The 12,734-nt window shown below is 37.9% G+C and overlaps 2 protein-coding genes across 2 annotated transcripts in view; one reads left to right on the forward strand and one right to left on the reverse strand.

The window, feature by feature from the left end:
* The window catches only part of LOC127801498 (serine/threonine-protein kinase ATR), a 51,957-nt gene extending 49,761 nt beyond the window's left edge, over positions 1-2,196 (forward strand). Inside the window, 2 exon segments of the mRNA XM_052336704.1 lie at positions 13-128; positions 1,947-2,196. The gene's annotated coding sequence lies outside the window, so the exon portion shown is untranslated.
* Positions 2,170-4,033, reverse strand: LOC127801499 (pentatricopeptide repeat-containing protein At2g17033). The gene is made up of 2 exons (XM_052336705.1): positions 3,481-4,033; positions 2,170-3,375 (listed from the first exon to the last, which is right to left on the reverse strand). The coding sequence occupies exons 1-2, from the start codon at positions 3,787-3,789 to the stop codon at positions 2,290-2,292; spliced, it is 1,395 nt and encodes a 464-aa protein (XP_052192665.1). The 5' UTR covers positions 3,790-4,033; the 3' UTR covers positions 2,170-2,289.
* Positions 4,034-12,734: the final 8,701 nt, after the last annotated feature.

Consider the following 12,734-nt stretch of genomic DNA (forward strand, 5'->3'; position numbering starts at 1 on the left):
ACTCATTGGCAGGTTCCATCTTTCTGTGAGCACGAGGAGATATTGCTGAAGTTCACTGATAGATGCATTAATGGGATGGAATCTATGGAGCCACCACGTGCCACTAGGAATCTTTTAACTTGATTCTGGTATTATGCGCGTTATACCCTTGGCCATTTTGAGACGAATCTTCCTTTGCCTTGATATCTCTAATTATGGGAACTGATGTTTTAATAAAAATCCATTGCTTAATAATTTTGGTATAACAGGAGTTTTGTTAGTCTCTTTTTATCAGGGTCATTAGAAGACTAGTATCAACCATGCACATCGGGATTTTAGGTTACCTTTTCTGTTGCCTTCATGTGTTGTAATCAGGTCCTCTTTTACCTTTTTAACTAAAGACTTATTCTAGTGCATACACTTTCCTCAAAATAGCCTTTATTGGGCTTTCTCCCACATAATTAAACCATTTTAATTTTGTCTCGTGCATTTTGTCTTCAATGGGAGCATATCAATTTTAGTCTAAATACCCTCTTTTTTAATTTAATTTTTTATTGCGTGACTGCACATCCACCTTTAACATTCTTATCTTCTTTACTCTCATACTTTGATGTCTTATAGCGTTAACATGTGTCATACAAAAAATTGGATTATAGTTGTCTTTTAAAATTTTTTCTTTGAGCATTGGCGATCCTTAATATCATATAAAATATCTGATCACTTTTTTTATTTTAATCATCTTACCTTATTTCTTCGGATAACATCCTTAGTAATCTCTCCATCTTTTTTAGATAATTGATTCAAAATATTTAAATTGTTCTTTTTAATGAATAACTTGATCTTTAACATATCATCATTCACACATATTTGTACTGAACTTGCATTTTATATATTTGATTTTTAATTTTCTCAATCTAAGATCTCTGGATTTTAAAGTGTTCTTTATACCTCAAACTTAGTATTCATGTCTTCTTTTGTGCCACCCATCAAGACAATGCCATTTGCAAATAGTATATATGACGTCACAAGCGTGGATGTGTTTAATTAGTTCATCCATAATTAGGGTGACAATATGAGGGCTTAATGCAAATCCTTGATGCAATTCAATTGTAATTGAAAAACCTTTAATATCTTCTTCACATGTTATGACACAAACTTCTGCACCATGCGGTGTTAATAACCTATATAAGCAATTAAAATTCTTTTCTTTTCTAAGATCCTTTGTAACACTTTTAGGGATTGTCACAAGATTTTCTAATTCTATAAACATTGTATGTAAATATTTTTGTTCATCTCTATATCTTTCCATAGACACCTCAACAAGAACATGAGTTTGGTTATTGACTTATTAGGCATGAAACCAAATTGGTTTCCACACACCTTAGGGTATCTTATTAACCTTTCCCCAATCACTTTCCGAAGTTTCGTACCGTGGTTCATTAACTTGGTTCTTTCTATAATTTAACTTGAGCATTCTTATGCATTCTTCCTTCACTCATTGGCGTCCTCTTTGTTTTGATTTTTTTCCCCCCCTCGTACTTGTTCATTCCACTACCAAGGCTTTTTGGTTTGGTACATTTCTCCTCAATTCATAGTGGTTGACCCAACAAGTTGTATGCTGGTTGTTGGCTACCCAAGGCAAGAAAGCTTCTTTTTCATTTTCTGGCCCAAATTAACTCAGTTAAAATCCAGGTCTGCGCTGGTGCATTCAGGCATAGTTACGGGGATGGGAGATTACTGCGACAACATGTAGAATATTCAATTAGACAGCAAAATTTTTTATGTGAAGACCACTGGTTGGTCTGCTCTGCTAGTCTGCATATCAAATCCTGGACTTCATTACCCTTCATTTTGTATAAGATCGATCTTCTCATATATGTTCTAGTACAGTACACATTAGTTGGCTATTGAAGTTGCATATGGGCTGCAAAGGCATTTGATGTACACTCTTTTTCTTGCTCTTGCAGTTTGATTCCTTGTAAATGTACTTGCATGAACAACTAACTGAGCTGGGCTTACGACATGAACCTTATAGTGCAGAGGTGGGGCAGAAGTATCCCTTTTGGTCAGGCAATATAATGGAACTATTGCACTTGGATGATGTGAGGCAGCATTACTTACATCCTTGCTATTTGGATGGTGAATTTTGTTTTTCTAATGCTGGAGTTTCCTCTGTGGAATATATATATGTATATATATGCTTGGATCGTTACTTTATTTTGTTTTATATACCTCGGTGAAACCAAGGGTTGAAATGTTTTGATCAATATCACTTGATGTCTGAAACTAGAGAGGTAAAAGATGTTGAAATCAAGAGGTACCAGAGATGGATGAAGCAAACCAGTGTTTCAACACTCTTCCTTTGGCAACAAAACATCCAACATTGTACCTGTCGATTCTCATCGGACAATTCATCCGAACCACCATCTGCTTTACCAAACCTTTCACCGGCGACTCACCCCTGATGTTGCTATGCTTCCCCGACCCACAAACGACTGTAATCTGCGCCGGTATCTTGCCCTCATTCCCGTCCCGGAGCCTTGTACGGAGCTCCTCCGCCCACTGCAGCATGATCAAGTAGGCAGAACCCAAATGCATTCCGTGCAAATCCAACTTCCCCTCCAAACCACTCCATTCCATAGCCTTCTCCAAAACCGATGATCCCATCAGCTCCTCCACCAACAATCCCTCCTCGCCCTGCAAATTCTCTACCAGCTCTCGGATTGAAATGGGAATGGTTTTCATGTCTCGAAGCATTTCCATCATCTTTGGGCACGAATTCAACACGGAGTTGTAAGTCCGAAACGAAAAGGGGACGCCGGTTTTCTTCATCCTTTGCAGCCAAAGAACCATCTCTGAGAGCTGGCTATGAGCTCCGAAAGACGAAAGCACCATGTTTGAACAAATTGTGTCCGACCCTAGACCTCGAGATTCCATTTCAGCCACGCATCTCTTCATATCGTTGAACAAACCAGATCTTCCATAAGCATATATCACATACCTGAATTCAAACGCGGATGGGTCGAATCCAAGACCTCTCATCTCTTCCATCAAATTCTCAGCTTCGAGAGGCAGACCCATGGCGCACAGGCCACCGATCATCGATTCGTACGCGCGGCGTTTCACGTAAACGGAGGACGAAGTGCAGGCCAGCTGCTTCAGCCGTGCGTAGGAGTCGAAAAACCCTGGATTGGATTTGTGTTGGGAGTGAGAAACTATCAAATTGCAGTAGAAGAGAGCCAGATCACGTTCCCGAGACCCTAATTTGGAGACGGACTCGGAAACTAGGGTTTCTGCATCGTCCACCTGGCCTTGTTTATGAAGTAGAGCCACCAAGTCTGCTACCATCTGGGGGTTCCAAGTAAACCAAGACGCCTCACTGATTCTCGAATACAACTGCAAGAACGATGAAAAAACAGTAAATTGCAGGTACAAGTGTGTGTGTGTGTGTGTGTGTGTGTGTGTGTGTAGAGAGAGAGAGAGAGAGAGAGAGAGAAATACGGGTAAGGCGAGCGAGGAGAAGTGTTGATGAGGGGTGCGAGCGGAGAGAAGATGGGAGAGGAGGTTAAGAGCTACGGATTTGGACGAGGAGAGTACGAATTTGCGGATTAAGCGGTTGGAGACGGAGGGATCGGAGATGGCGGTGGAGAGAAGAGAGGTTAGAAAGCGGTGGCCTTGCTTGCTTAGAGCGCAATGGATTGTGAACGGCGGCGGTGTCGGCGTTAGGAGGAGGAAATGGCGGTGCGGCCGGTGGTGGTGGTGGCTACACGACAGTCGCAGCGGTACCTTGATGCTTCCAGTGGCAGCCATGAGTGGCAGCTATTCTAGAATTTGTGTAGTAGTTTGGATCATTGTTTGGAGATTTCTTGCGACAATAAGAGGATCAAAACAAAAACAAAAATCCACAAGAGTAGTTGGTTGTATGGCAGGAAGCAACAAATTAAGGCGTCACAAGTAAAGTTTCTATGATACCGGCATTGTACCGGCACCGGAGCATCCCAACCATTCAATTTTCATAGATGATGAAGGGCAGCTGTTGAATTTCAGTTACAGCTTTCTTGCTTGCCCTGTTAAACTAAACTGGGCCATGAGTAGATTAAATTTTGGGGGCCTTATTGATATTACTCCATACTTTGAGGGTCTTTAGAAAATAAAACAAAATTCCATTCATTCTTCTCCTTTCTTCATGGTTGAGTGATGGCATCCATCGACTAAATCTCAAAATCAATGGCTAAAGAAACAATGCATGAAGGAGATGAAGATTAGAAGAGAGACAAGGAGATTGTGAGCAATAATTTAGACTCGCTCCTGTTTGAAGCTCAAAATTTGAGGGTGAAAAGTTTGGAGATGATGGCTTGAGCTCGAAATAGCAATGAGAATGATAGTGGTGACATTCGACTAAGGTTTTGGTGAGGGAGATTAAGATGGATGAAGAGAAAGATGTAGATTAGAGAAACAAGGCAATTGTGAAAGATAATGAAATCGTGATTGAGCAATGGTTGTGATTCATTGTTGTTCGAAGCTCAAAATTTGAGGATGGAAAGTTAGTGGAAAGTTCGATTTTGATTAGGGTTTTGATGAGGGAGGTCGAGATGGACAAAGTGAATAATGTAAGTTAGAAAGACAAGGAAGCGGCGATAGTCTTAACTTTCTCTTTCTCTTCCAATTCGACACAGTTTACCAATGGTGTCGTCCCTAGAAGTGGAGCAGACGTAGTGACAATAGTGGCACACGTCCTTGGAGAAAATGCAAGGCATTAGACAAAATAGAAGAAGAAAAAAAAGAAAAAAAAAAGAAACAAACAAACAAAGAAAAAGAAAAAAAAAATGAGAAAGAAACTAATAGGTTGTTTAAAGAATATTTTTTGTTTTCTATCTTTAATTATCATCTCTATTTCTATTTTAATAAAAAATTAGAAAAAAATGAAAAGTACATTTATTTCTGTTAAATATAAAAATTAGTTTTAGATTTTAAAAATGAGAAAATGTATTCAAAATCATGTTATTTTTTATTTGAGATCGATAATCATCGTCTTTTCAAAGAAAGAAAAGAGAAATTTAGAGTGACAACGACGACGTCTCGATGATCAATTTCATAGGAGATGACAAATCGAAGAGATGAAGAGTTGGAGAGGATAGGTCTGTGATGATGTTTCGACAATCGAGATTGTTCTGAATGTGAAAAAAATGAAAAAATAAGGTGGCTCTGAATCTATGAACAAAAGAGATATAAGGCAAGGGTGATTGTGAATCTAAGGAAAAAAAATAAAAAAATAAAAATATTATGGACAAGGTTCGAAATATAGAGTCAAGTGAAAACACGTGTCCTGTTTAGGAAATAAGTGAAAAATAATAATAAAAAAAAAGGAGTTGAGAACATCTTTGAGATATTTTCAAGGGTCTATTACAATTTTAAAAACAAAAAAAAAATATTTTCTATTATTCAATTTAAAAAATATATTTTGAACACAATTTTTAATTTTTTTATCTTTGGGGAGATATTTTTCGAAAAATTACTTTAGTTTTCTACAAGTAAACATATTCTAAAATTTTGAGAAAATAAGAAAAAAATGGTTATTGCAATTTATTCTTAGATTTTGAAAATATATTTTTAAAAATAAAATTTATGTATTTATTTAAAATTTTAAAAATATAGTATATGCATATTAATTAAAAAATATAGAAAAATATATAGTATATATTATTAGAATATATTGCACATATTATGTAATATCTTTAATATAAAGTATATATATCATAGACATTTAGTAATTCATTAACCAAACTTATTAATTTGTTATAGTCATAAAATATTACTAGAAAGAGTTAACTTTTACCATTTAATAATAATTTCGGGAGATAGAAACAAAGATAAATTGGATAATAATATGGCTTTTAAGTCAGGTCGTTGTTACATCATCTTTCTTGTCCAATTCATCTGTCAAATCATTATTCAACTGCATAAGTTAATAATTTCTATAAAAAAAAAATTATAATTGTAACTTGTGACAAAGCATTTAGTCCCATTATTGTTTTATCTCATTATTAATTTAATCCCATCATTATTTAATATGAATACATAATAACATGTTACATCAATGGTTAACATTATCCATTCTAACTTTATATATAATTTGGTTTGGAGTCTATCTGATGATATTAAGGGTAAGGGGTGTTTAATCAATCCAAACCTAATAAAAATCAAAATTAATTAAAATCTTAGATAGAATATCAGACTATATAAGGATGGAACAAGACCAGACCGAATCAATTCGGTCCAGTTTGGTCCTATTAAATTTGTATATACATACATACAATAATATAATAATATGTATTATTGTATAACAATATATAATGTCGTATTTATAATAATATAGCTGTAAATATAATAGTATAAAAATATGTTGTATTTATAATAGTATATACTGTTGTAAATTTGTAACAATAAATACTATTGTAAATACAATAATATAGCAGTATTTACTGCTACTTAATATATGTTAGTATATATAGTAATTTATTTGGCCTTTCATTTAAAATCGAGACTAGATCAAAGATTGATTTTAAAATTTTTCAAATCGAACTTATTCAGTCTCAAACCAAACCAAGTTTTTCGATGTATTCTGGTTTGGACCGAAATTTGAACACCCTAATTATGGGTAAATTACAACAAACACCCTTTATTATAATGAATCTCTCTCGATATTATAAATTATGTATCACTTTTCTCATATTATTAAAAAATGATTGATAGTTTTTAAAATTTTTCAAAATAACCTTCACTTCCTCATCTCCTCTGTAATATAGACAATTAAAAAAAAAAAGACACATGTTGGTCAATGATGCATGGTTAGCTGACATTGAAATTGCATGGGGTTTTAGAAACTCAATTGTCAACAAGGTATGCATATATATATATATAGAGAGAGAGAGAGAGAGAGAGAGAGAGAGAGAGATCTGATTAGTTGAGTGTTACGTACATCCCAATAGCTGGCTCAGTAGTTCTAGACTCGGGACGTGGCGAGGCTGACTCAGTAGCTCAAAACCATGGACTCTAATAGTGCACCCATGATAGACCCATAGTTGAGATTCCTAAAAGTCGTGGAAAGGTCCGAAGGTTCCGCCAAGCTCTAAGACTTGGATGGATGACTTTGTGAATTGATTGTGGAGTGTTGTAGAATCGTAGCTTTAGGAAGTGGGTTGTGCATGTAGCCACTAACCCTCTGTTTCTGCCCTGTTTCTGACTCGTGTTTCCGCTTATTTCGTTTTCTATTGGTTTATTCATGTATTTACCAAGTTATCGAACGTTGTTTTGAGGGGAATGAGAATTACCTCTCAAGTTTCATTATCTTTTCATACTTTGGGAGTTAGTGTTCACTCAAAGAACACCCAAGTTCGTAACAACTAGTTTTGTTGTTGAGAGGATTCTAACTTGCTCTTCGGTTATGAAGGTCCAAGAACTAGCAGAAGAATTAGTAGCTTTTCATGAAGAGAGTCAACGTCAGTTCGCTGAATTGATTCACCAAATGCAACAACTTCAAACCTACTTGGCCAACATGGATGGTAAGATCGAAGAACTTTGCCATTGCAGGTTTCCATGGAGAATCTAGGAACTCAGTAGCAGAATCCACCAGTAGCAATTCCTCCTGAGAAAGGCCTGAATCTTCGCACGGTGTGTTTGGAGGTTCCAAGGTTCAACGGCACGGATCCAAATGACTGGTTGTTCCGGGTAGAATTGTTTTTCAATTCACAGAATATATCATGCATTACCAAACTCCACCTTACGGGTTTCCACATGGAGGGAGTTGCTTTAACTTGGTATCAACACATGTACTCCCACAACCTGTTTTGATCATGGCCCGAGTTCATAGAAGCTCTTAAGCATCGTTTTGGTGTTTCCTCTTATGTGGACCCAACAGGAGAATTATCCAAACTCACTCAAATCAGCACCTTAAAAGATTATCAGGATGTCTTTGAGCGCATGATGTCCCAGGTGACGGGTGAACGATGCTCTACTTACTAGTTTCTTTGTTTCAGGACTACACCCTGACCTTAGGCGTATGTTGCAGTTGGATCGACCTAATAATTTGAACCAAGCAATGGAGCTAGTCGCTGCCCACAACACTCACCATGCTGATTTACAAAGCATTCTCCAGACAAGAAAGGGACACTAGGGTTACACAGGGTCCAACGCGATGGTAACGCTACAAATGGCAGTCACCAATATAGTCCACCACAAGCTCGTGGGTTACTACCATTACCACCGAGAAAGACACAAAGAGAACGCAGCATCATCCCTATTAAATGCCTCACCCCCAAAGAACTGCAAATAAAAAAGGAACAAGGACTTACTTTAATTGTGATGAAAAGTAGAACTTGAGGCGTATGTGCAAGGGTTTGTTTATGCTCCTTATCGGGGAAGAAAAAGAAGGTGAAATTGATAATGTCGAAGATTTTGAAGTAGTGTCTACGTACCGACATTGGTGAACAAGACTACAATGCAACCAACATGGATTCTCTTTCAAGACTACTTAATCCACGGTCTCTCCAAGTCAAGGCAAGCTTGCAAGGCGAGAATGTGACTGCTTTCATTAACAATGGCAGTTCACATAACTTTATCCAAGAAGCGCTAGTAGAGAAGCTGTGCATGACCACTTGCAAAACACCTAAGTTTTGTGTTCTTTTAGAAAGTGGGAAATCTTTGTTATGCTCTAAGTTGTGTCCCCAGGTTGAGCTTTACCTGTAAGGGAATCATATCTAAGTGGACCTCTTTGTTCTGCCTCTCTAAGGATTAGAAGTGGTATTGGGCATTCAATGGTTAGCTACCTTGGGATTGGTTTCACATGACTACAAAGCTATGGTCATGGAATTTGCAACATATGGGCGACAAGTAGTTCTCACAGAATCCTCACATGGACAAGAACCTCAATCCATGTGTCTCCAAGTGTTTAAGTTGCAAAAAGAATCCACCACTTGGATAAAACCCCACCATGCCACCCCTTTGCCACTCATCAACACGGGCCCAGCCAAGGAGAAAGCATAACTCTCCCTCATGGACCAAGAGGTAAAGACCCAATTGAACTCTCTATTGTCACATACCCATCCTGATTTACTTGGGATTCTTCAACGCTACAAGCACATCTTCACAGCACCAAACACGCTGCCCCCATATCGCGGATGGGATCATCACATCCAGTTGTTACTTGGCACCAAACCCATCAATGTAAAACCATATCATTATCCCTATAGTCAAAAGGAAGAGATTGAAAAGCAGGTTAATGAGATGCTAGAAACAGGTATCATCAAGCCGAGTCAGAGTCCATTCTTTTCTCCAATATTACTGGTATGTAAGTAAGATGGAACCTAGAGATTTTGTGTGGATTATCGATCCCTCAACACTGCTATAGTGAAAGATAAATTTCCCATGCCCACCATTGATGAACTGTTAGATGAATTACATCCCTCAACACTATTAGTTCGGTCGATTACCTGAAGAAATTGAACCGACTGATATATGAAATGACGTCGACTGATCCTCCTTGATCAGGCGTCTAATAGCATGCATGATGTGTGCTTTGGTTGCCTAAGTTTCTTAACTAATCAATCGTCTATCCATTTCCATTTTTCGCCTAACAGTGTGCACGTTTTCATAGTTAAAATCATTTTGCCTCAATTTGTCATCTATCGTGTTTCATCTGTTGCTTGGCAGATTGCATGCATCTTTTGAATATTGTTATATAGCTTGAATCGGGCGACTAATCCATTCTCATATGTCACCTGGCAATATGTATGCATGTTAATCATAGTGTTATTTATGTGATCTGTTGACTAACTATTTTCATCTGTTGTCTAATTTTTGAATTAGTGCTTTAATCTATCAACAAATGTTTTGCATTGGTCGACTGATTTTTTCACAGAATTCAAATAACGGCTAGTTTTTGCCGCATTTAATACTCGTCCACTCCATCAAATGGTTTGATTTTTGAAACTTGCACCCACAACTATAAATAGGTGGTTGGGACTTCATTTAAAACTCTTAGATCATTCTTCTACCAAGCTCTCAAGAGATCAAAGCTTTTTATTGTGCTTACATTTTTATTCTCTATTATTTAGTTTATAGGTGAAACCAATTTTGAACATTTTGAGGGTTTACACAAGAGTTTGCAAACAGAAATCCCTTCAATAAAACTATATGAACTTGCAGATCGACAACCTGCTGTTGGAGGGCAAAAATATAGGATACACAGTTGTAAATGGGATCTTAAAGTCTAGCTTGAGCTTCATATGATAGTGTAACGACAGCCCTATAATGGTTACTTACCAGAAGCTGAGTCAGGAGTTTGGAGACATTACTGGCACCAAAAACCTCGTGGATAGCTACAAAATGAGTAGGTCCTTCGTCATGGCAAAAGTAAAGGGCAAAGACGCACCATTGGGTATATTTTATTCTTAAGAACTTGCAAGCACCGCATGGAGAACCAGATCCTGCCATGATCTTCCAGTCATTTCAAATTTTTTTTAATCAGTGTCTTATTGCTGTTTTTAGGGCTTTGATCAACTTCGTTAGCTGTGAAACAACAGGCTAATGGCAATGAAAGGTTGAGGTGGAAGAGGATATGGGGGATTTGCAGGTGGGGGTTTGATGGATGGTGGGTTTGGGGGATTTGGGGGGTTGGTAGGTTTAGGGATTTAGGTGAGACACACACTGTAATACCCCGAGAGCCCAAGATTAGGTCCAAGAATGGACTCTAAAAAAGCTAGTATATATATATATATATATATCGAGGATAGCAAGGAAGGAAACAACACTAGCTAAATACCTTTTGGGATGAATGTAGGTAAAGAACTCCCGAATTAAGCGTGCTTGAGTTGGGGAAGCTTAAGGTCGGGTGACCCTGAGAAGTTCGCATAGGCCCATAAGGGTAAATTGTTCTGGTCCTTCCTATCGCTCAGTGCGGGATGTTATAGGTGGTATCAGAGCAGACCCTTGGTGAAGGCGGTCCGATGAGGGCGTGGAGTGGCGCCGAGGCATGAGGGCCTAAACAAGGAGCGACTCCTGGCAGGTTTCTAAGATGGCATCCCCCAAATGAGAGAAGATCTGGGACCAGTTGTAAAGTCATATGACGAGGAAGTCATGTGCTCAAGGGGGGAGAATGTAATACCTTGAGAGTTCAAGATTAGGTCCAAAAAGGAACTCTAAATAAGTTAGTATATATATCGAGGATAATAAGGAAGGAAACAATATTAGTTGGATACCTTTTGGGTAGAATGTAGGCAAGGAACTCCTGGGTTAAGCGTGCTTGAACTGGAAAAACTTAAGATTAGATGACCCATGGGAAGTTCGTGTAGGCCCATAAAAGTAAGTTGTTCAAATCATTTCTATCACTCGATGCGGGATGTTACACACATATAAACGCAAGATAAATTTATTAAATTCATGAACAAAATAAAACCCTAACATAAATGGAAAAGAAACGAAAATAAGAACAAACACAAAAACAAAGAAAAAAAATGAAACAAAAATACAAATGAAATTGAGCTCACCGTGAAGTCGAATGAGGGAGACTCAAAAGACTGAGAAAGTAAACAAACGAACAAGAGGGTGTCAAAAAGGAGGGTTAGATAAGAGATACACAAAGGAACAACGAATAACTGAAAAAAATTAAAAAAAATAGAGACTCATCATAGATTCGATTGGTGGGACGACGGAGAGGCGATGGCGAAAGAGGGAGATGCCAGTGGTGAAGAGATTTGAGGGAGATGAGTGCCAAGAGGGTTCGAATGAGAGAGAAGTGATGAGGGTTTTGAAGTGAGGAAGAAGGCCAATGGTGTTGGTCCCTTGACACATACAATGGCCACTCAAGAGGGGGGGTGAATTGAGTGATTAAAACTTTTTAAATCGATTCTTTCATTTTTAAAACTCTTGAGATTTTCTTATACACAAAATATACTTGTTATAAATATGTATGTTGTTTGGAAATGATAGCAATATAAATACACAAACAACCATAATATAAACACAAGATATATAGTGGTTCGGTGTATCCAACACCTACTCCACTCTCTCAAGGTCAAACCGACACTTGAGATTCCACTAAAACCACCACTAGGTTTCCACACAAGATCACCTAGCAAACTTGTACACCCCGAGGTTTCCCCTTAGCTCACCCCGAAAACTATTACAACACAATAATACACCTAGATCACTTGGGCTCTAGGATGCCACTCACAATCCACAATCTAATACAAATAAATCAATCCTATGTCCAACACACTTGGACTACAATGGATATCAATACAAGAACAATATACAAGGCAAAATGAAATTATACAAGTTACCAATAAGAAGAAAACTTCTTCTTCGCCTTGAGGCTCCAATGAATAGATCTTTGAAGCTCTTTGGGCCTTGGATTGCTTTGATTTAGTGCTTGAGAGCTTGGGTGTGCTTTAGGAATATAGGAAATGGTAGAGCATTAGTCTTCTCAAGATTTCTCCCTTTGATATTTATATTGAGGCTCCCAAAACGACCTGCAATGGCTCCAAAAATTCGACCGTTTGAATCTGGCAATCGACTGCTTTAACTAACAGTCGACTCTCGCTCAACCCGCACTCAACTTTCTCACTGACAGTCGACTTTCATTGGCCTACAGTTGACTCGACAGTTGACTGGCCAAAACCCACTCTCGACTGCCTCGACTCTGCATAAACAAGGCTCGGTTATATCAACTGATTCACATCCACAGTCGACTGCCATTG

This window comes from Diospyros lotus, chromosome 5 (genome assembly GCF_014633365.1).
Source record: "Diospyros lotus cultivar Yz01 chromosome 5, ASM1463336v1, whole genome shotgun sequence".
Classification (NCBI taxonomy): domain Eukaryota; kingdom Viridiplantae; phylum Streptophyta; class Magnoliopsida; order Ericales; family Ebenaceae; genus Diospyros; species Diospyros lotus.